The sequence below is a fragment of the Ixodes scapularis genome, unplaced genomic scaffold (assembly GCF_016920785.2).
Source record: "Ixodes scapularis isolate PalLabHiFi unplaced genomic scaffold, ASM1692078v2 PGA_scaffold9__187_contigs__length_104089568, whole genome shotgun sequence".
NCBI lineage: Eukaryota > Metazoa > Arthropoda > Arachnida > Ixodida > Ixodidae > Ixodes > Ixodes scapularis.
The window spans coordinates 65,682,518-65,703,138 of NW_024609884.1; the positions used below are offsets into that span (position 1 = coordinate 65,682,518).

At 46.5% G+C, this 20,621-nt stretch overlaps 1 protein-coding gene across 1 annotated transcript in view; it reads left to right on the forward strand.

The window, feature by feature from the left end:
- The window catches only part of LOC8035402 (myosin-9), a 57,095-nt gene extending 37,307 nt beyond the window's left edge, over positions 1 to 19,788 (forward strand). The window contains exons 3-4 of the mRNA XM_029981539.3: positions 18,952 to 19,158; positions 19,454 to 19,788. Of these exons, the coding sequence (XP_029837399.1) occupies positions 18,952 to 19,158; positions 19,454 to 19,660 (414 nt within the window). The 3' untranslated portion in view covers positions 19,661 to 19,788. The remainder of the gene's footprint in view (positions 1 to 18,951; positions 19,159 to 19,453) is intronic.
- The last annotated feature ends 833 nt before the right edge of the window (positions 19,789 to 20,621 follow it).

Below are 20,621 nucleotides of genomic sequence, written 5' to 3' on the forward strand. Positions count from 1 at the left end.
GACGTTCCCTTATGGTGCCTGGAGCGCGTCTCCGACTGGTGTGTTTAACGTGCTATGCCGCCCATGAATCAAAAGTGGTCCGAAAATGGTAACAAATGACGTCACAAAAGCCGGAGTGCCATGCTATCGGATGTCGTGACCCTGGCGGTTGGTTTGAGAGATGCTGGCGAAAAGCTCGAGCGAACGCGAGCTTCGCTGTCGTCACGGCGTCCCAACTTTTGGCTGCCAAAGCTACCGTGGACTGACACACTGGAGAGCGACCTGTAGCAGAACAGGCGCCTGCCACATACAGCACCGCTGCTGGGACACCGCCAGTATCGCGACCGGCGACGGCATGCCACTTGTATGACGTCATGATGCGGAAACCGAGGGACGAGATTTTTGGGCGTGGTAAACACATCAGTCGGAGACCCGTTCTAGGCACCATAGTTCACTGCTTGTCGTACAATGTTGCCAAGCGTCTCTTGCTGAAGCATACACCACTGAGCGCAGAAAGAGACTAAAAAAATATGTCTAAAACATACAGGTGCTGTCTTCGACTACGAAATAGCACAAACAATTAAATAAAATACCTAAACAAGCAAGAAATAAAAAACTATCCACTTTCAAAGTGCGTATCAGAATGTGCCGTAAACCGCATGACCATTGCATCAACGATGGCTGCGCTCGTGGCAGCTCTGGCTTCCATAACGTGCTAGAACAGAGGCTGCGATTGATACCTCCTCCTGCGTCCCGAAAGAAAAGTGCGTCGCTAACGCTGGCCATCGGCAATGCAGCAGACGCCGCCATTTTGTCCTCGCGCACTCCAATGACGGGCCCCTAGCGCACCCCAACATGACGGAAACGTTACGCGGCGCCAGCATCGCTCAAAGTGGCAGCGCACAGGAGCCTTTCTTGCAAAACGTGTATACTATACGATATGAAACGAAGCGTCCAGGCACGATCGTTGTTACGCAACTATACTTCGAAAGTTTGGGGGTGCCTTCTTCTCTGTGGAGACTCGCTCAACCTTTCACGGCTCAGACTCACGTAAATATTTTCGCGAATTATATATTATTATTATTGTTGGTCTCGAAGAGATTCGGCGTTATTTGCCCCCCTCCCCCCTTGGGTGTCCGGGCCCGAGCCTGCTTCGTTCTTTTGTTCTTCGTCACAGCTTCGCTAATTCTTCCTCTCCCAAGAGCTTGATAGCATAGTGAGCCAACTCTTGTCCTGTGCCTTCTTTCTCTTTTAGAGCGCAGCTCTTAGGCGCCCGTTTCCGGCTTGAGCGGCGTCGGCGTCGCCGTCGGCGTAACCGTGAGGTCACGTCAACCCCTCCCCCGAGAACATGTGACCCTCAGTACCCTTCCCTCCGCGTCCTCAAGAGCTGCGCTCTAATTCGGCGTTACAGGGAGTTGTAAACGGCTTTCATTTTTCTTTTTCACTACCCTAACACTGAGAAAGGAGGAAGCCATAAGGGTTTTCAGCCTTCAAGAAGTGGACAGCCGTGCTCGCATAAAGGGACAACACCGTGGCATATATATTCCACCTCACTAGTTGCCATGGCGGGAGAGAGAGGAAACTTCTTTTGTACGAATCTTGGGTGACGGGCTAGTCTCCGTGGGGGACGAAACCGATGTCGGAGATACACAAAAAAGAGGGGAATTCTCCTTCTCTCCCGCTGCTACACTCGCACTCCCGTACCTTTAGTAACACCGCGCGCAGCTAGTGAGTATATACCTATTTCGCTTACTTTCGTTCCTAGCCACCTGGTAGGCATATCCGATATGGGAGACGGAAAAAATAAAACATTTCAACCGGTAAATAGTAAACGAAATAGAGGGGAGACGAAACGAAAATGAGTGACGTTTACTTTTATAACCTAAATGAATTCTATTGGCGTCGTGACGGCAAAACAACGTTTTCGCCTGTACTATACTCAAGATGGTGGCACCCTTGATGAAAAGGTCTATCGACCGTGTCTTTCTGTGTTGCTACTTTCAAACTGCATAGAAACAGGTGCTAGGACCGATTTTGGTCAAGGCGAGAGTAAGAGCATCATCATCTGCTCATTGGACATGGCGTCACAGCTTCCTTCCTGATGAGCATTTTTGACCCATTCGATTGGGCAGTGTTTCGGTGAGAGCGTCATACTAACTGAGACACTGCAAGAAAGTTCTCGCGGCGTCTGATGTGCTTGTCCTTGACACCTTCATTTACCGGTCGATGCCGTCTTGTGCACAGCAGCAGAACGACTTGAGGTTTACAAGAGCAGCGCGGGTTGTCGATGGCTTCCAACATGAAATAGCGGATTACAATTTCAGCCTGCGTCCGATCTCGCTTCGCCGCGGCGCTCGGTGCGTAGCAGACGATCCAACTTTTCTGTCTTTCAGGTCCGTTAGCACAGGACGAGGTGATGAAGCATAAGATATGCTCCACTTCGATCGCGAGCTTTCTGCCTTTGATGACACTTTGTCGCACACGCATCCAAAGCCCAGTGGAAGGCGCACAGTCGCAGCATTTGAAAAATCGCTAATCATACCACGGTTGAGAAGCGCAGTCGCAGCTAAATTTGAGAACGAAACATGAACTACCTCCTGCCCATCGGAATGTGAAAATGATGAGTCATAACGCTGCTGAACTGAATTTTGAAAAGTTCATTGCAACTTGCGAGATACAATCGCTTGAGCATTGCGGTGAAGAGCGGGGTTTCGGATGCACTTACGGTTCAGCTACTTCTGTGGCAGGCCAGAAATCTCCGACAAAACAAATTGGCAGCGCCAATCCACGCTGTGAAGGTGGTTGGTCAGCGAAGCTGTGGTATCACCTGCAACGATTGCCCACTCCACTAGACCAAATGATTGACGAAAAAAAAGTAAATGCACCGTATCAAAACGTTTGGGATAGACCTTTTTCATGGCAAACGCCATCAGGCGGCACTCTAGTTTTTGACATCTTAGAGAACCACAATTAATGAACAAAGCCCGCCTCGACACTGCCGCTTGAAATTTCGATGAAACGTTACAAATTTTCCAGGTGAACGCAAAAAAAAAACAAAAAAACACGGAGAAGCGCGAGATCTATTAAAATTTTTTGAATATTCTTTTCAACCAACTTGAATCCTTCAAGACATTAAACTGTACAGCCGAAGGCCCTCGTCAAATCTCCAACGTTGTTGTCCGTGTAGCATATATGCTTTCTAGCACTGTTGACATAAGCAAGCTCAACAGGCTTGCAAAGACGGGGCGACCGGAAGTCACTTGGGACGCAAGCGGCAGTTCATGTTTGTAAACAGCCAAAATGGTCTTATAATATGAAAAGCTTAGTGACGTCACTCCCCACGTCGCAAGCTGCCGTCACCGCGGCAGTTTGCACAACAGTAGTCTTTACCGGGAAACGTATGTGGTAAGCGCTGCGTGCTTCGCATTGTTATCAGGAGCGCCTTATCATAAATTATCTGGTTCAGATGCTTGCTCTATGCTTGTTCGTTATTGAAACAAATGCTGTGCTATATGTTGAATGCATGAAAAGCACTTTTAGCGTCAATCGTTAAAGTTTTTTTTTTTTTTTGTGTGTGATGACGACGACACGAAAGAATGTCCGAAATCCTAGCTGCGAGTCATATACAGCTTTGCTGTAGTAAATTGGTGTACAAAACGTCTTACCTAATTTTGGCATAAGTTAGAGCAAGGAGGAGACTCTTGAGCTATAGATCGAAACATGTTTTGTGGAAGCGTCAATGGGTTTTAATAGTGACACAGTATAAAGTGAAGTTTTTTAAACAATTTCTGGTGTCAATGGTGTCATAAATATTGAAAGGCAACTCGAACACCGAGGTCTCGGTTATTCTGTGATATTGTATTATTATGCAACCTTGAAAAATATATTCCGATAAGTCATCGAAGTTAGCCAGCAAAATTCGAATATAGTTCTACATTTTAAGACAATTAGAAAACAGTGATGGTGAGTTACTAACCTTGTATATTTATACTATTTTTACATAGCTTATTGTATATGGTATCTAGTTTGTCAGATTGAATGTAAATGATTACCCCATAGCGAGCGAGATTAGAAACAAATACAAATTTGATTGAAAATGGTCTCCGATTTATTAAAAGAAATGCCAATTACTCTCCAATATTGTCCAACATTGGAAACACACTAGAACTTGATATCTAATTTATTCAGTGGAGTAACAATAACTGACCATATTGGACAATATTGGAAGCACATTAGCACTCCATGGGAAGTGGTATCCAATTTATCCGATGGGCTGCCAATGACTGTCCAATATTTGACAGCATTGGAAGCCCAATGGAAGTAGTATTCATTTCTTCCAATAAAGTGCCAATGACTACCCAATATTTGACAACATATATGGAGCTTGTTAGCACTCCATTCGAAATGGTTACCAATTTATCCAGTGGGGTGCCAATGCCTGCCTAATAGTGAAGAACATTGAAAGGTCATCGTCACCGAAGTGACGAACCACATTGGATAAATTGGATACCATTTCAGGCTAATTAGCCTGAAATGGTATCCAATTTATCCAATGTGGTTCCAGTGACTAAGCAATATTAGACAAGCATTGGAATCAATTTGAGTTTTATTTGAAATGATATCCAATTTATCCAATCCGGTGCTAATGACTGCCCAATATTATACAACATTGAAAGCTGTCACTTCGTGTGAAGTGGTATCCAATTTACCCCACGGGGTGCCAATGACTGCCCAATACTTGAACACATTGGATGCCAATTAGCACTTTATTCGAAAAGATGTATAATTTATCCGATGAGGTTTCAATCAGAGCACGATATTGGAAAACATTGGAAGCCTATTGGCACTACATTCGAATTTGTATCCAGGAAGGCCATGGGTTCTTTATTAGAAGTGGTATTCATTTTATCTCATAGTGTGCCAAGCACTCTCCCATATTTGATAACATTAAAAGCTCATTGGAAATTCGTTGAAAGTGGTTTCCAATTTAGCCAATGGCATGCCAATGACTGCCAAATTTAAAACAAAATTGGAACTCCACTGGAACTTTATTGAAGTGGCCTCCAATTTATCAGCTGGGGTGCCAATGACCGTCCAATATTGGACGATATTGGAAGGTCATTGGCAGCACGTGGAAAGTAGTTTTCAATTTATCTAATGGGATTCCAATGGATTTTCAATATTGTGATAAAGAGGATAAGGGGGGCCAATCAAGGACCTATTTTTTGAAGACATTTCTATTACTGGTTACAGAGAAGACACAATGGACCGATGATGGCCCTCTTTTTCCAAGATTTTCCCAATGTCGGCTCAGTGGCCTGTGCTGCCTCGATTACAGTGTTTTCTTGATTTAGTTTTGTCTGTGAATGGCGCTTCGTAGCGTACGAACCTCGTTCTTCACTCGCGTTATTAAAAAAAAAAATAAAAAATTGATCTTTTTTTATTTTTGTGAAGAAGGAAGACCAGCGCAGCTGCACTCGATACACTGTGTGCTGCTTCTTCGTCGTCGTCTGTTTTTCGCGCTGTTTCCTACAATGAATTCCCACCAACGCGCCCAACTATCCATTCTTCTTTTACAGCTGGAAAGGTTGGCGCCATCTACGAGCAACGGCGGAAACCATACTGGTTGTGTGCTTGCCGCCGTCGCTTATAGATGGCGGTAGCTGTCCAGGTAGGTTTGTGTCGACATACACGGACACGATCTTGGGGAACCTAGCCCTTAACAACACCGCTGTAAAAAAAAAAAAAAAACGTTTACGAACGCTATTTTAGCTCGCTCCGCGAGAGGCAGTGCTGGCTAAAGTACATTTAAGTAAAGTACAACTCAAATGAGAGGTTAAGTACTTCAAGTAGACTAGTAAGTACACCGGGCACAATGCACTTGAATTAAAGTATTATAAATACAATGTACTTTCAAAGTAAAGTACAAATACCTTTTAACACATTTTTTTCTTTCAAATGTTGAGTACAAATAATCAGAGAAGTCCTACAGAGCTGGTTGGGTTCCTCGTTCAGTGATAAAGCCGTATTGAGTTGACGTAAAGATACCATGCTTATCAATAAAACTGCTCGTCGATTGAAATATGTGTTTTTCAAGGCGATAGTTTTCAACTTTAGAATGTATTCCTCCTTTAAAACGAGGCCTTACCATGGCTACTTTGAGGCCAGTGGGTATGGTACCACACGTAAAAAAACATTTAGCATAACTAAAAGAACATTCTTAATCTTCGTGAAGTTTGTTTTGACGTCATACTTGCGAATGCCATCAACCCCGGGTGACTTGTTCGTTTTGAAACCTTTTTTCCCAACAAAAATACAATCTTGGTGGAGGGATGAGAAAAAAGCTGTGTAAATAACTTGACTGGCCCCAAACCACAAAAGAAGAAGAAAAAAAAAGAAGAGAGAAGGTTACAGCAGCAAGAGTAAAGCGTGCGAAAAAACACCGTTCACAGTAGATACTTGCCAAAAACGTAGTCTATTTTGCATATGATACAAGTGTAGCGATCATCGCGCCAGCTCTTGAAAGAGGAAAGAAGAGGACGACACGGAGAAAAGGCTCGCGAGCAAGTTGAGCGGCTAGGTTCCGAAGGCAGTGACAGCAATCTGCACTTGATATGTAAATAATGTATATATAAATACTGATTGCTAAACAAGTAACATGAGGGCAGTTGTTGAAAATTCATCGTAGAAAAAGTAATGTATTTATATAAGCAAGCAAATAAACAAGTAAAGAAGCAAACAATTTATTTTTTATGTCTCTTAGCTAGACATGATAAATTCCCGTAAAGCGCCAAACGACAGTCCGTGGAGTTCGAATCGATTAGCACTAAGCAAATTGATAATGATCGGAAGGGTGTAAGCAGTAGTTTGACGGCCGTAATTTGTTTAACTGAAAGTGACGTCCCAAGGTTCAGTAATTCGAGTTGGTTATGAAAATATTTTCTGTGTTAAATTTGATAAATCTTCCAGATGACGATTTTGAATATTTGTTTTAGCCCTATATTTCACGCATAGCCGATATTTGTACAAATATATATTTTTAATATATTATGTTGACCGACAAGATTTTCCGTTGGATATTTAGATGCAAGATTGCAAATTCTTTTAGTGTCATTTTTGTAATATGAATGTATTTTTAAAGCGTGTATGAGTAGTTGTGACCTATACCACGTGACCATAATTCATAGTTGAATAAAATAGCGGATTATATAATAACAATTTTATTCTGAGTGGCAAAATATATTTGTGCCGAAATATAACGCCACCTATGCTGGACAATTTTGATGTGATCTAATTATGATGGTCATCCCAAAACATATTTCTTTGAAAAAAAAAAAGTTTTCAAAACTAAGTTCTGAGACGCAATCTTTAGTAAATAGTAAACTATAGTTTTGTCGGCGTAAATAATAAACTATGCTGACTGGCTTACATTTACAATGTCGTTAACGTAAATGTTGAATAAGACTGGATCCAGAATGCTTCCTTGAGGGAACGCCTGATCTAATTGGTTTTATTGCCGATTCATGACCATTTCTGTGCACATATTGTCTACGGAAGGACAGATATGAGTTAATGACTAGTGAGAATTGACCACATATTCCGTAGAGTTCCGATTTTTGGATCAGCAAATCGTGATCAAGATAGTCAAATGCTTCGGTAAATTCGATTAATAAGTAAGAGTTAGTTTTTGTTCTTTTTATTTCCAAGAATATGTTTCTTTTGTGTAAGAAGGGCGAATTCAGCGAATCTTTGTTTACGAAAACCAATTTGAGAAGAGCTTAAAGGGGCCTTGAAGTTATATTTAAGCGTCTGCCTTTTTTGCGGTTTCCACGTCTCTTGGGGTTCGGGCAAGCCAGTGGGCACGGAGAGAGTAACTAAATATCAGTGCGTCATATTTTAACCGGGCGACGCGGAAACCTCCCCCACTATTACGGGGGCGACTCGCGGTGCCGAAAGCGCGCGATTTGTGACGACATTGTGATATTTTTGGTCCTGGCTTTACTACTTGTCAGAGCCGCTAAAATATTTTTTTTAGTCGAAACACATAATATAAGTGGCGCGAACGGTTTCAGTTATTTATGAAAGTAGTTTTCGTTCAGTAGTTTTGATCAGAAAAGAAAGAAATGCAGTTTATAAAGTACGGAAACATGAAATGACCCGTCGACATACCCGCCACCAAGCGGTGGAAAAGGCGGCGCATACTAGAAAGGAGTAGTGGGATCAGGCACCGACGAGCGGCGAGCGTAGAAAGGTCCCAGATGTACGCGGCAGTGTTGCGGTCATATGGGCTCGAAGATCCGACCGGTACCGAGCGTACCGAAGGCATTCGGCGAGCAGGTTTGGCTTGCGGTTTGGCCGTTTAGTGGCATGGCAGGGAGAAGTGGCTCCCGTTCTGAACTGATCTTTACCCCGTGTTTGCTGTCGCTTGTGGCAAATAAAGTGTCGTGCCGAATTAGTGTTTAGTCGCGCAGCAAATGCAATACGAGCCGCCCTGGCCGCCCGCTTCATCCAGCCTATCCAGCACATGCATGCTTTAGTTGCGCCCTCTCGAACCGTCGACACGGAGTGCGGCAGCCGTGAGCGCTCGCTGAGCTCACTACCCCTCCTCTAGTTCACGGCCACTGAAGCCAGGACCAGGGACGTCATGCAGGAGATTATTTTTTTGCTTGTTTTTGTAATTTTAATTTGCCTATAACTTTTAAAATAAAGCAAAATTCGAGAAACGAAACGTTTTATTAAGTTACTACGTTCAGTGCGCTCAGGTACGGTGAAAATTAAAAACGAGTCAAAGAGTCGTTGCAGGGCCCCTTTAATAGGTTATGGTTATCTATAAATGCGGTTATTCGAGATAGTATGATTTTTTCGAGACCCCTAGAAAACAGGTCTATAATTACCCATGTCATTTCTATGACTTCTCTTGTATAATACTGTAACCTTCGCCAGCTGCATTCGTCGGGAAAAACTTTTATTGAGCAAGCATATATTCAAAATGTATAAGAAATAAGATGGATCACGTATTTAACAGGGTTGATGATCAGTAGGTCATAGGAGTCGCAAATTTTACTATTTTTTATGTATTAAAGACTGATATAACCTCTATATCAATAATCGGATTAAGAAACATTGATGTGAAATTTCTTAGTTTTATTAAGTCGCAAGTATCTGACTCAGACTTTTTAAATCCTAAATTAACAAAATACTCATTGAGCGCATTTTCTAGTGCTTGACCCGCCACTTTCTGGCCATCGGAGTTTATTTCTTCTACATGTTCTGGGGTGTACGTGCGGTTTAAGTCAGTGTTTAGTTTTTTTCAAACAGCGTCCCCTCTGTTGCAACATGCTAGAAATCACAAGAATAATTTTCCCGAGCGTTTCGAAGTTCTTTATTGAACTGGCTTCGGTAACATTTAAAATCAAGCGTTTCAATCTTTTTTGTTGGCACACATTTTCGATATAACATATGTTCTTCGTGCGAATTCTCAAAAGTTCCGTAATCCATGCTTTATGCGTTTTTTCAGAAGTCTGTATAGATTTCTATGGAAAACAAGCCGCGTAGAGTTTTTATAATTTATTCAGAAACTCAGTGTACGCAATATCTGGATCCGTTTCTTGAAATACATCGTTCCAGTCCAAGCAAAGTGATTTACGTCTGAATTTGTTAAGGTTATCTGACGTAACTATGGTGCCTAGAACGCGTCTCCGACTAGTGTGTTTACCGCCTCCAAAAAAGTGGTGCCTCGATTTCCGCCTGATGACGCCATAGAAGTGTCATGCTGTCGCCGGTCGCGATCCTGGCGGCGTCTCAACAGTTGTGGTGTATATGGCAGACGCCTGTTCTGCTGTAGGTCGCTCTCCACTGTCACAGTCCACGGAAGATACAGCAGCCGGAAGCTGGCACGCCTGGGACGCCGTGACGACAGCGACACTCGCGTTCGCTCGTGCTTTTCGTCAACATTTTACGGCCAACCGCCAGGATCGCGACAGGCAACAGCATGACACTCCGGCTTCTGTGACGTAATTTGTTGCCACTTTGGGACCACTTTTGATGTATGGGCGGGATAGGACGATAAACACACCAGCCGGAGACGCGATCCAGGCACCATGGAGTAACGTTCTGAAACGTTGGCGATGACTGTTTTTTTTTTTGTTGACGATTGATTTCTTTATACATAAAAATATGCCTAGATGGCCGCTTATGTCGGCTATCACGACGCCAGGTTTGGTGTATGTTCCATTAAAGCTTGTAGTAAACAAATCAAATAGTGTAGAAGAATCGGTTGTTATCCTTGTAGGCGAAGATATCATAATCATACATCCGCTTGCTTTTATCAGCACATCCATCTACCGTTTGCATGACGTTTCAAGCAACATGTTGATATCTAGGTCACCACCCAAGATTATATCGTATTTATTTTCATTCGCGAACTCAAGCAAACAATCTAAATAAGCCAAGAAAGACAAAAAAATTTCTCTCGGTGGGCGATTACAAACCGCAGCTACTATCTGTCCTATCTTCAAGTCCAGTATCTCGTAATCTTTTTGAACACCACAGTAATCAGAAAGCACCTCACAGGAAACATTTTATTTTATCACCGGCTTTCAGTATAGTTTAAGTGATAAGTATAGACATTCGTAACTTTGAAACCTCATTATCATTCTTGAACAAAATTTCAGAACACATGATTATATCAAAGGAAAACTCAAACTGGTCAAAGTGTAACTCAAGCTCTTCCGATTTATTCCTTGCTGATCGATCATTTAAGTGTAAACAATTGAGGAAGTTGTGTATGCTCGCTTCCTAGGAAAGGTTCTACATGTGAGGGAAGGAGGTGGAGAGTTGTGCGCGAAATTTTTAATATTTAACAATAAGTTAACTGTTTCAGCCATTGTGACGCACTAGCTTTAGAAAGTAGACAGGTAGAGAAATAGATGCATCAGACAAGTTTCTGCAAATCATTGAAATACCTAATTACGTACTCTTGTTCCAGGTTCCTCTTCCGCACAAGAAAGTTGCCATTTTTATACCAGACATACTGGTTATGATTATAATGCAACTAAATGCAAAAGTGCTAGCGAGCTGGACAAGAATAATGAAAATAATCCATGGAGAAGGCGAACAAGGGGGACAAATGCCTAAAGAATCACCAAACACGACTAGCTGACTGATGCGCGACCGAAAAAATCTGCCTAGTCCTGGTATCGAACCAAGGACCTCTCCATTTCCTCTCCATTTCAACTGGAAATGGAGAGGTCCCTGGTTTGATACCAGGACCAGGCGGATTTTTTTCCGTCCGCACCGGTCACCTAGCTGTGTTTAGAGATTTGTGTTCGTCCTCTGTCCCCCTAAAATAAAGGGGTCCCTCCTGGCTCGATACCAGGACCAGGCGGATTTTTTTCGGTCGCGCACCAGTCACCTAGCTGAGTTTGCAGATTTCTTTTTTGTGCTTTGTGCCCCTTGTTCCCCTTCTCCAGGGATTATTTTCAACAAACTGGTAGTTTGTTTCTTTGGCCCATTCTCTTGCTTCCCGCAGGAGCGTTCCGTCATGTTTCGTTAGATTTCCCTGGATGTACACGTCACTTTTCACTTTCCTTAGATTTGATCGTTTATTCAGCCTTTAATCCTTAGTTGTCTGTTGAAAAAAAAAAATGAACGATGATGCTGGGAATCTTATCTGCTCTGGACGGTAGCCTATGAACTGTGGCAACCTCGTTCATTGTTACGTTCGGTACAACACGTTTTTCAGCAACAGCATTTACCTTTGCGAACTGATCATCGTTGTCAGTTTTTGGAATGCCATGAATTTCTAGATTGCGTGGACGGCTTCACCTTTCGAGTTCGTTAACTTCCTGCCTTAGCTTTTGTATTTCCGCCCTCAGCGTCCTCTTCTTCCAATCTTTCTACGTGCTTTTTTTAGTTTTTTGCAGTTCCCAGTATTGTCCCCCGATTTGCTTCAGTAACCCGTCGTACTTATTAGACATGACTTGAATGGAGGCCTCTATACCATCCACCGTTTTTTTTTTTTTTAGATTCATTGGACTCTCTTGTTTGGCGTTTATAGAAGCAAACATGACGGCTAGGTTAGGCTCTTTTCCATTCATGGCGCTCTGACTGCCACTCTGCGATTGCACGATTTTGAATGTTAGGCATCTCCACGACTTACGTAGAGTACTGCCCTTTGATCTAATGGCCGCTTCAGAGACACCTGAGCACGGGTCTAATTGATATGTGTAATCACAATCTGAGCGTGCCAACCCTGAATCACTTACAGGCTCTTCTTCATTGCATTTTGGACAAACATCTGCCATACCTCAAACTTTCAATTTTAAGCAATAGCAGCAGCAGCAGCACGCGCAACAAGCGTATAATTGTAATAAAGTTTTAACCAACCTGCAGCGATATTGGACGTGATTAATCCTCTGGATGAGTGAAACGTTGCGCGCGCTGCCGCCACTGCTCTGTGCCGCCCAGCAGAGAAACGGTTCCTTTTCAAGTCTAGAGCTGATGACTAGTGATGGGGCGAATCATTGAAGATTCGGATTCGGGCTGATTGGGAATTTTTCGAACTTTCCGGGACGAATATTCGGAAGACTCGGAGGTTTGGTCGTCACTCATCGTCGGTCTTGCATCGTTCGCGAGTATAAATCAGTTTTGGTTTATTTACGGCATTACTGAAGAGAAACGGGTCACCCGTCGTTTTGGTTCATGCACATGGTGCGTACCTACAAGCTTTAATATCCGCCGTTGGTGTTGAGCGCGATTCTCGGGGTCTTCGTGCTTCGGGGACGCATACGAGTAAGGCTTAGCTAACGCCCCAACATTTTGGTCAGGAATTAGGATTGAGTGAGTACTTATTTCATTCACTTCAACTTCATATGAGACGGATTTCGAACGTAATATGGAAGCTTATATGTGTCGTCTATGATACACGCATAATAAATATTTTTAAGTAAGCAAATTATTCATCTCTTTTTCCGGGGGGTGTGGTGTGGTCTGACAACGTTCCGAATTGCTAGAAGATTGGGTCAATTATCCGAACCTTTCCGAATCTCCAGATTCGGGTCCGAATCTCGGTTCGGAAGAAGTTCGTCCCATCATTATTGGTGACGTGTTCTTCGGAGTGCTGACCTGACCAATCCAATCGTGGCCTGTCATCGGACACACGTGTGGTGGTAATGGCCGTTGAAAGCAGAGGCGTTGATGGCGGCTCCTGTTCCTTCGGTGGTGATGGCCGCTTCTTCCCTCGGTGGTGATAGCCGCTAAACCAGAGGTGTTGACTGCGGCCCCTGCTCCTTCGGTGACGAGTCCTTTTCTTTTTTTTGTGCAACAATCGTGGACGCCATCAATCCTCTGGATGAGTGAAACGTTGTGCGCGCTGCCGTCACTGATGTGTCTTGGAGAGAGCATAGCGTCAGCCCCGTAGCCTCCGCGGCGCACGCAATCGTCTCGTGGAGAATGTCTTCTCCTAATATTCTTATCACCCTCGCTTGCGCTGACCGAGCGAGAGTTCAAAATGTGTCTGGACTCTGGAAACGCATCCCTTCCCCTCTCACCCCCGTAAAACGGAGCGTTGCGCCGTTCGCTCACGTTTCTCGTGAGAGTAGAATACCTAAGAATGTTCCTCCTCTTTCTTCTTTAGAGTTGACGAAGCATCAATTTAACAAGCCCAAATTTGGAAATGCACTTTGAAGTCGGGAGTCGTGGTTTCCTCGGAAAGTACGAGAAAGAAATGCTTTCAGTAAGGTCCAAATACATGCTCAGAAAATACACTGTCGGGATCAAAAGTTGGGGCAACACCGGAGCGCCGACCGAGTTGCATCGCCGCGCTACTGACAGCGCACCGCCCGCTGCCGAGACAACCGCATTGCGCGCGCGCATCCTTTCCGATCTGCTTGCTCGTTTGCTCGCTTCAACGCGACGCGCTCCGGGGTCCTAAACTCGTCAAACACAAAGTTGGAGCCGAAAGTTCGCAAAGCGCCCCGATTGGACGTCGCCGAAAAAGGCGCGAAGTCATCGTCGTGTTGGGCCAATCGCTGCGCTCCGTCAACTTCGGCCCCAACTTTGTGTTCGACGAGTTTAGAGACCCTGGTCTGATTGAAACGGCGAAAGACGCCGCTTCGGCAGCCGGTATTCCACAATCTTTGCTCATCGCTCTAGGCGCGTTATTTTGGGCGCCGATTTGGCGCCCAGGGGCGTGGCCAATGACGTCACGGGCGTCAAAATTATATTTACTGTTATTTTGACGTAAACACGTTTTATTTTGGATGCCGCCGATTGCATTTTGAAACATCAGTCGGCCGGCGTGCGTGCGGTCGGTTGCTCAGCAGTGTCCGTGCAATACCACCTAGAAGACAAGGCCTGCGCATGACGTTTCGTTAGTAGATCCCCGACCCGCCCCAAGCGGCAAACACCCCGAAGCTTGACGAGAGTAGGGGCCGCGTCGCAACTACGTCGCATTCACTTGCGGCCGCAGCTGTGTGCGTGACTGCTGAGCGCGAGCTGATAGCGAGCTTCCAGTGCATTTGCGACGTGCACGCGAACGCTCCCTCGGCCAGGAGCGCGAGCTAGCACGCGCTCCTGGCTTTGAGACGCGTATTTCTAGCGCGCGCGCTCGTTCTGCGGTAGAACGCTTCGAAGCAGCTACCTGGCGTCCAGTGTCAGCGTCAAGCGTCCAACGAAGGGCTTTTCAGCCCTTCGCGCAGCAGTAAGGCAATTTCGCTCATGCATTTGACGCTCCACGTGAACGTCTAACTTCATCGTATGCTATTTGCAAGAGAAACTCGGCGTGAGCATCTATTTCATTATCTGTTACACAAACCACTGAAGCAGGCAATGGAGCAGACGATGTAGCAGACGATATTTCTCATCCGGGCTAGCTAGGGGGCGCTGAGGGGATCTACTAGTGATGACGTTTAGAGGAGGAAACGCGCAGGCCTTGTGTTCTAGGTGGTATTGGTCCGTGCTGGTGTGTGTTATCGACGTGCCGCCTGTGCTCGTCGCGCACATCCAGGAGCATCAAGGTAAGCGTTTTCAAAATTTCGTTTGCCCGGTGCCGTCCGTCATTCCTGTTACAGATGAAGATTCCGTGTACCGAAAGCGATAGAGCCCAGCCGCAGTAATTTTGTACGCATTTTTCTGGAGCTGTACCTGTGTGCAATACGACGGATTATCACCCTTACATAGAATAGCTGCGAATGCCGTGCAAGCGGTGAGCGGGTAGCCTTAACAAGAGCCACGGAATATATAGAGTGGCTCTATAGCCTTGACTGCCATGACTGGAGCACCCGCTGCAGGAGCGCTCGTGCCAGGTGATCCAAAGCAACTAGCTCGTGCTTTTAGCACATGCGGTTCAGTGAATTCAGCAATCTACTTTCTTTTTAGTGCTCAAGTGTCGTGCGTTGCCTTGCGTCTTTGCGTCTCACAGTGCTCTCGTCGACCCCAGCCCACTGGCTGTTTGGGGTCAGCGTCTAAGGCTGGTTTCTTCGGCCATTTGTCGCCACGGCGTTATACCTTTGCTTGCATGTAGGTTCTGCCAGTCACCGCTTGTGATGATGGTCAGGCTGCTCACATTCGTGGCAGTGCACCGACAACAGGTGCCTGTCTAGGTTCTCCCGTACCAAGGTTTTCTTTAGACCGCCTCGCATCTGAAGTTGCTCTCTGCAGTGTGTGCAGATGACAAAAAAGCCATCAGGTCGACGAGAGCACCACCAGACGCAAAGACGCGAGGCAACGCGCGACACTTGAGCAATAAAAGGAAAGTCTGCGGCTGAATTCACCGAACCGCGTGTGCTAAAAGCGCGACCTAGATGCTTTGGATGACGCGGCACGAGCGCTCCTGCAGCGGCTGCTCCAGTCATGGCAGTCAAGGCTACTCGCTCGCCGCTTGCACGGCCTTCGCAGCTATTCTATGCAAGAATGATAATCCGTCGTATTACACACAGGTACAGCTCCAGAAAAATGCGTAGAAAATTACTAAGGCTGGGTTCTGTCGCCTCCGGTACACGCAATCTTCATTTTGCAACAGGAGTGACGGACGGCACAGGGCGAAATTTGAAGCTGGAAGACGCTTATCTTGATGTTCCTGAGAACGCGACGAGCACAGGTGGCACGTCGACAACACACACCAGCGCGGAAACCGCCGAGCACCCGACCATACACACTCCGAGCGACCGACATTTCAAAATGCCTTACGCGGCATCCAAAATAAATTATGTTGTTTACGTCAAAATAACAGTTAATATTATTTTGACGTCCTAGATGTCGAACTATCAGGTGCCATTATTTTGACGCCCGTGAGGCCATTGGCCACGCCCCATGGATTTCAAATCGGTGCCGAAAATACCCCTTTTGAAAATATTTCTAAAGGGCCCGTCAGCCTTGAAGGATTATGGGACCTCACAGGCCTTCAAAACCCTTCAAAAGTACCCTGCAGAAAAACCCTTCAAGGATACCCCATAGAAAAACCCTTTAGCCCCACAGCCATTCAACCCGTCGGACCCTTTAGCCCATCAACCCTTTAGACGCCCAAATGACTGTGAACCATAGACAAAAATTCAGGTCAAAACATTCAAACTTTATTGCCGACATTTAGTTTTACATGCATATGAGAACTCAAAATGGTGATAAAAAGCAACGCTTGTTCAAACCCGGCGCAAGGAGCTATAGACGAAAGAGATCACATCAAACAGGGACAACTGGCATCCTTATCACAAAGAAAAATACCTTTCAAAGTACTCACAATGCAGCTGGGTATATTCCTGATGTACGGTAGTTCAGCTAATAAAACCGAGCAGGTGCACCTCACGGACACATACACAGTCTCAGTAAGCACGCCTAGCGAAAACCACGAACTCGTAAGCAGCACCCGCCGCCGTTGAGAAATCCCGAGCACAGTCACGCATCGTCCATGATGACATCGCGCCGGCGTCTTGGGCGTATTTTTTGCTCGCTGGTCTGAAGTCGGACGGACGAAGAGGCGCAACAAACAAGTCCGTACAGCGGCCGTCATCCACCGTCTCAACACCCACAGTGCCATAATCCCGGTGCGCAGGCACAAGATGCGGTGGGACACTGACCCCGACTGCCAGGCTTTGCAGCGAGTAAGCCGACACCGGCCACCATCTCCTTGAATGCGCTGAACACAATGGCGCTCGAGCGGTGCTGAAGGCGGCCTGCGCCGAACTATGGTTCACCTGGGGTACCAAGAAAGAAACTGCACGGATCAAAACTGGTCGTGATCAAAACAGACCAAGGGGCGAGCCCTCAAAACCATGCATGCTCACCTTCCTGGAGGAAATTGGTGCGCTCCAAACATCCCGGCTCGTGGGATAACCGGAACCGCACACGAGCAGAGAGAAAATGGCTATGGCCTCCCCCGCTTGCACACACCACCCTCCTCCCCCCCACCGCTGGCCTGGCAGCCCTGCACCCTCTCCCCATCGCCGGGCGGAGAGAGGCGATTGCTTTTTGGGGACAGTCCCCCGTGGAGGCGACCGGTTCCCGGAACGAGTAGCTCCCGCGTGCGTCCCTGTTTCTGGAAAACGCGCACTGCTCTCGGCTTGTTTTTTTTTGTTTTTTTTTATATATATATATACATGACTGCACGGATTTTGCCTCGAGCGGACAGGATTGCGTTCGCCTCAAAACGCCGCTCGGCCAACACCACTCGGCCCGCGGCTCGTCAATTCTCCACAAGGGGCAGTCGCCCTCAGTGGCCTCTTTGGCGACCGAACACTCAGGCAGTGACAGGCGGGTCCAGGAGCCCACTCGTATTTGATAGAAGAGCAGTAATAAACCTCTGACCGTACACACACACGATCGGCATTTTCCAAATACCTATTTTTTCCCCCGTAGCGTACAATAAGCAGCTATGTTCATTAATTCTGCGAAATGTGTTTTTTCCACCTAGGCCGTTCTCCACAGACATCTCAAGAAGCCTGAAGGTTTTCCCGACCCCATTAGGAAAGTTCTTGACAGGCTTTCAGACGTTTCAAGGCATTGTAAAGGGCACTTTAGACATTTCAGGAGAGCCTCTGACGGGGCCAGTGAACCCACCAGGAAATATCGGTGCCCCCGTCAAAGATCTCAGAAATTCCTGAAGTCCCCTTCACACCCTTTAAAAAAATCCTGAAGTCCCATCAGAGCGATTTTCAATAGGGACGCAGCCTATTGCTCTGGACAGCCGCCGAGCGGCCGAGTTCGAGTGCTCTGCGGCACGGGCAACTCACGCGACTTGCTCGCGCGATTCAGCGCCACGATTTAAAAAATAGTTTTGCTTTTTTGTGTTATTTTGAACGCTTCCCATCTGCAAGAGACCGATCTCACCAGCCAGCTTCGTTACCTATCGTTACTCAGCCGCTGCCGGCATTCGTCGTGCGATGTCTTTCGGCACTCGCGACAACCCCGCTGCAAGTCTGAACGAACAGAGCACGAGTCGGTTGACCCACGTGCAAAAAGAAAACAAGTCTCACGATCCATAGAGGCTGCGGTTGCGTAACGTAACTGGCTGGTGAATTCAGAAATTTAAAGGGTTTTAATAACGCCCGAAAGAAACGATTGTTTTAATGTGCCGAGTCGACGCGAGCTCGGTCACTCGGCCGCTGTTCAGAGCGATGAGCCAAGATTGTTGAATCCTTTCTACTGGGGCGGCGTCTATCACCGTTTTAATCAGACCGCAGCGTGTCGCGTTCAAGCGAGCAAACGAGCAGGCCCGCAGATAAGAAAGGACGCGTGTACGCACTGCAGGACATCTTGGCAGCAGGTGGAGCGCCGTCAGAGAGCGCGGCGTTGCAATTCGGTCGGCGCTTCGGTGTTATCCAAATTTTTGCTCACGACAGTACTTTAAGTAAAGTTCAAGTTTTCTAAATCTACTTGAAGTAGCACTTTCGCTACTATGTACTTGAACTACTTTCCAACACTGGTGAGAGGCAAATTAGATCTGACTTTCGCAGTGCCTTTGCTTTTGAATGCAGGAAGACTGCGGAGGACAACTACCACCGCCTGCTGAAGGAACAGGAGGCAGTGGCCGAAAACAAGAGTCAGCTGAAGAGCCAGGCGGAGATCAAGCTGCAAGCCACGGAGTGCAAGCTCGGCCTCAAAACGGAGGAGTTAGACCAAGCTGTGCAGCGCCTCAAGGTGCTTCGACTCCAGTGCCAAGAGCTAGTCTGCTCCAAGGATTCTGAGGTCAGGCACTGCCGACGGGCTGCTGTTCTAGAGTCGGCGACAGGCTAAGAATTGAGTAGATGCTGTGTCCCCCAGTGCGAGTTCTCTTCCTTCATTAACACTTGGTCGCACATGCGGCCAAAGCCCGGCAGACGTCAACGAGCGCATGCTTGAAGCAGAGCTTCTACTCTATTCTTAACCTACCACCGACTGTGGCATTTGCTCCTCCTTGTGCCAATGTAAAATGAGTGGGAGAATTTCGCTTTGGTTTGCTTTTGTTTGAGATAAAGGGTTTCAAACCTCTCCCTTTGCTCAGGTGGCCGGCTTGGATGCCGAAATCCGCAAAGTCGAGGACGAAGCAAAGAAGTTTCGGCTGTCCTTGGCGAACGAAGTGGAAGAGACCCGGCGGAACGTCCAGCAGGTCTATGCGAGGCAGAAAGCTATGCTCAAAATGGCCGAGAGGGCCTTCTTTCCCGACTACAAAGAGCCCCCCAAAGATGCAGATGGTGGAAATAACGTGTGATTAGTGTGTCCCCACCTTTTCTTTTTTTGTTTGCTGTGTACCATTCTTAATGCATATTCTCGGGATTTGGTGTTTGCCTTGCTTGCATGGTCGTGCGAAAGGCGCGCAATAAAATTGGCGGTAGTTGTTCTTTTGTGCTTTTTTAAATTAAACATGATGTTGGTCCCAGGTTTGGGGGGGGGGGGGGGGAATCTTCTATGTGATGGTCAACGTGGTTCCGTCTTGTGCAATGCGCTGAGTTTGGCTGAGTAAAGACGCTGTCTTCAGAGAATTGGTTCAACAGTGTCGCTGTCTTCACAGGTCTGAATTTGCGGCCAAACGCTCACACCAGTCAGTCAGTCAGTCAGTCAGGAAATGTTTAAAGCCCCCCCCCCCCCCCCCCCCCAAAAAAAAAAAGAGAATGAAGTACGAGGGAATGCGCCGCTGATATCAAGATCTGAACGCTGGCATTAAGGAGAGGTTACCAAATCTAAAATGAATACGTCCAGCTAGGTGGATCTGTCCACTCCTCCATAGGTGCGATGTCTGTTCGTCGAAATTGGCCCTTATTTCTTTGAACTTGGGACACTCCTACATCAAGTGAAAAATGTCGGCCTACATGTTCATGTTGCACTTGGAGCAAGTTCCGGATCTTTTTCCTTGGCTCCAAGATGCGATGCGCGCTGGTATTAGTGCGGTGTTCGTCCTCACTCGAGCCAGGAGAACTCTCGCCCGTCTCCAAAACACGTCCAAGGGAGTGGGTCTGGGTTTTCGGGGAGCTCCACCTCGAGCTTTGCAAGGTAGTCTTCTCTGATCTTGGCCCCAACCTTGCCTGGATCATATTTTTGTGGTTCCCAGTAGGCCTGTACCCGATCGCGAGCGTGACCGTAACCGTGGTCATGTTGTGCTGCAGGTATTTCGTACAAACCGCTGAGAAGGATAAGAGACGCGACGGCCAGGCGCTGTACCTGTTCGTTGCCGG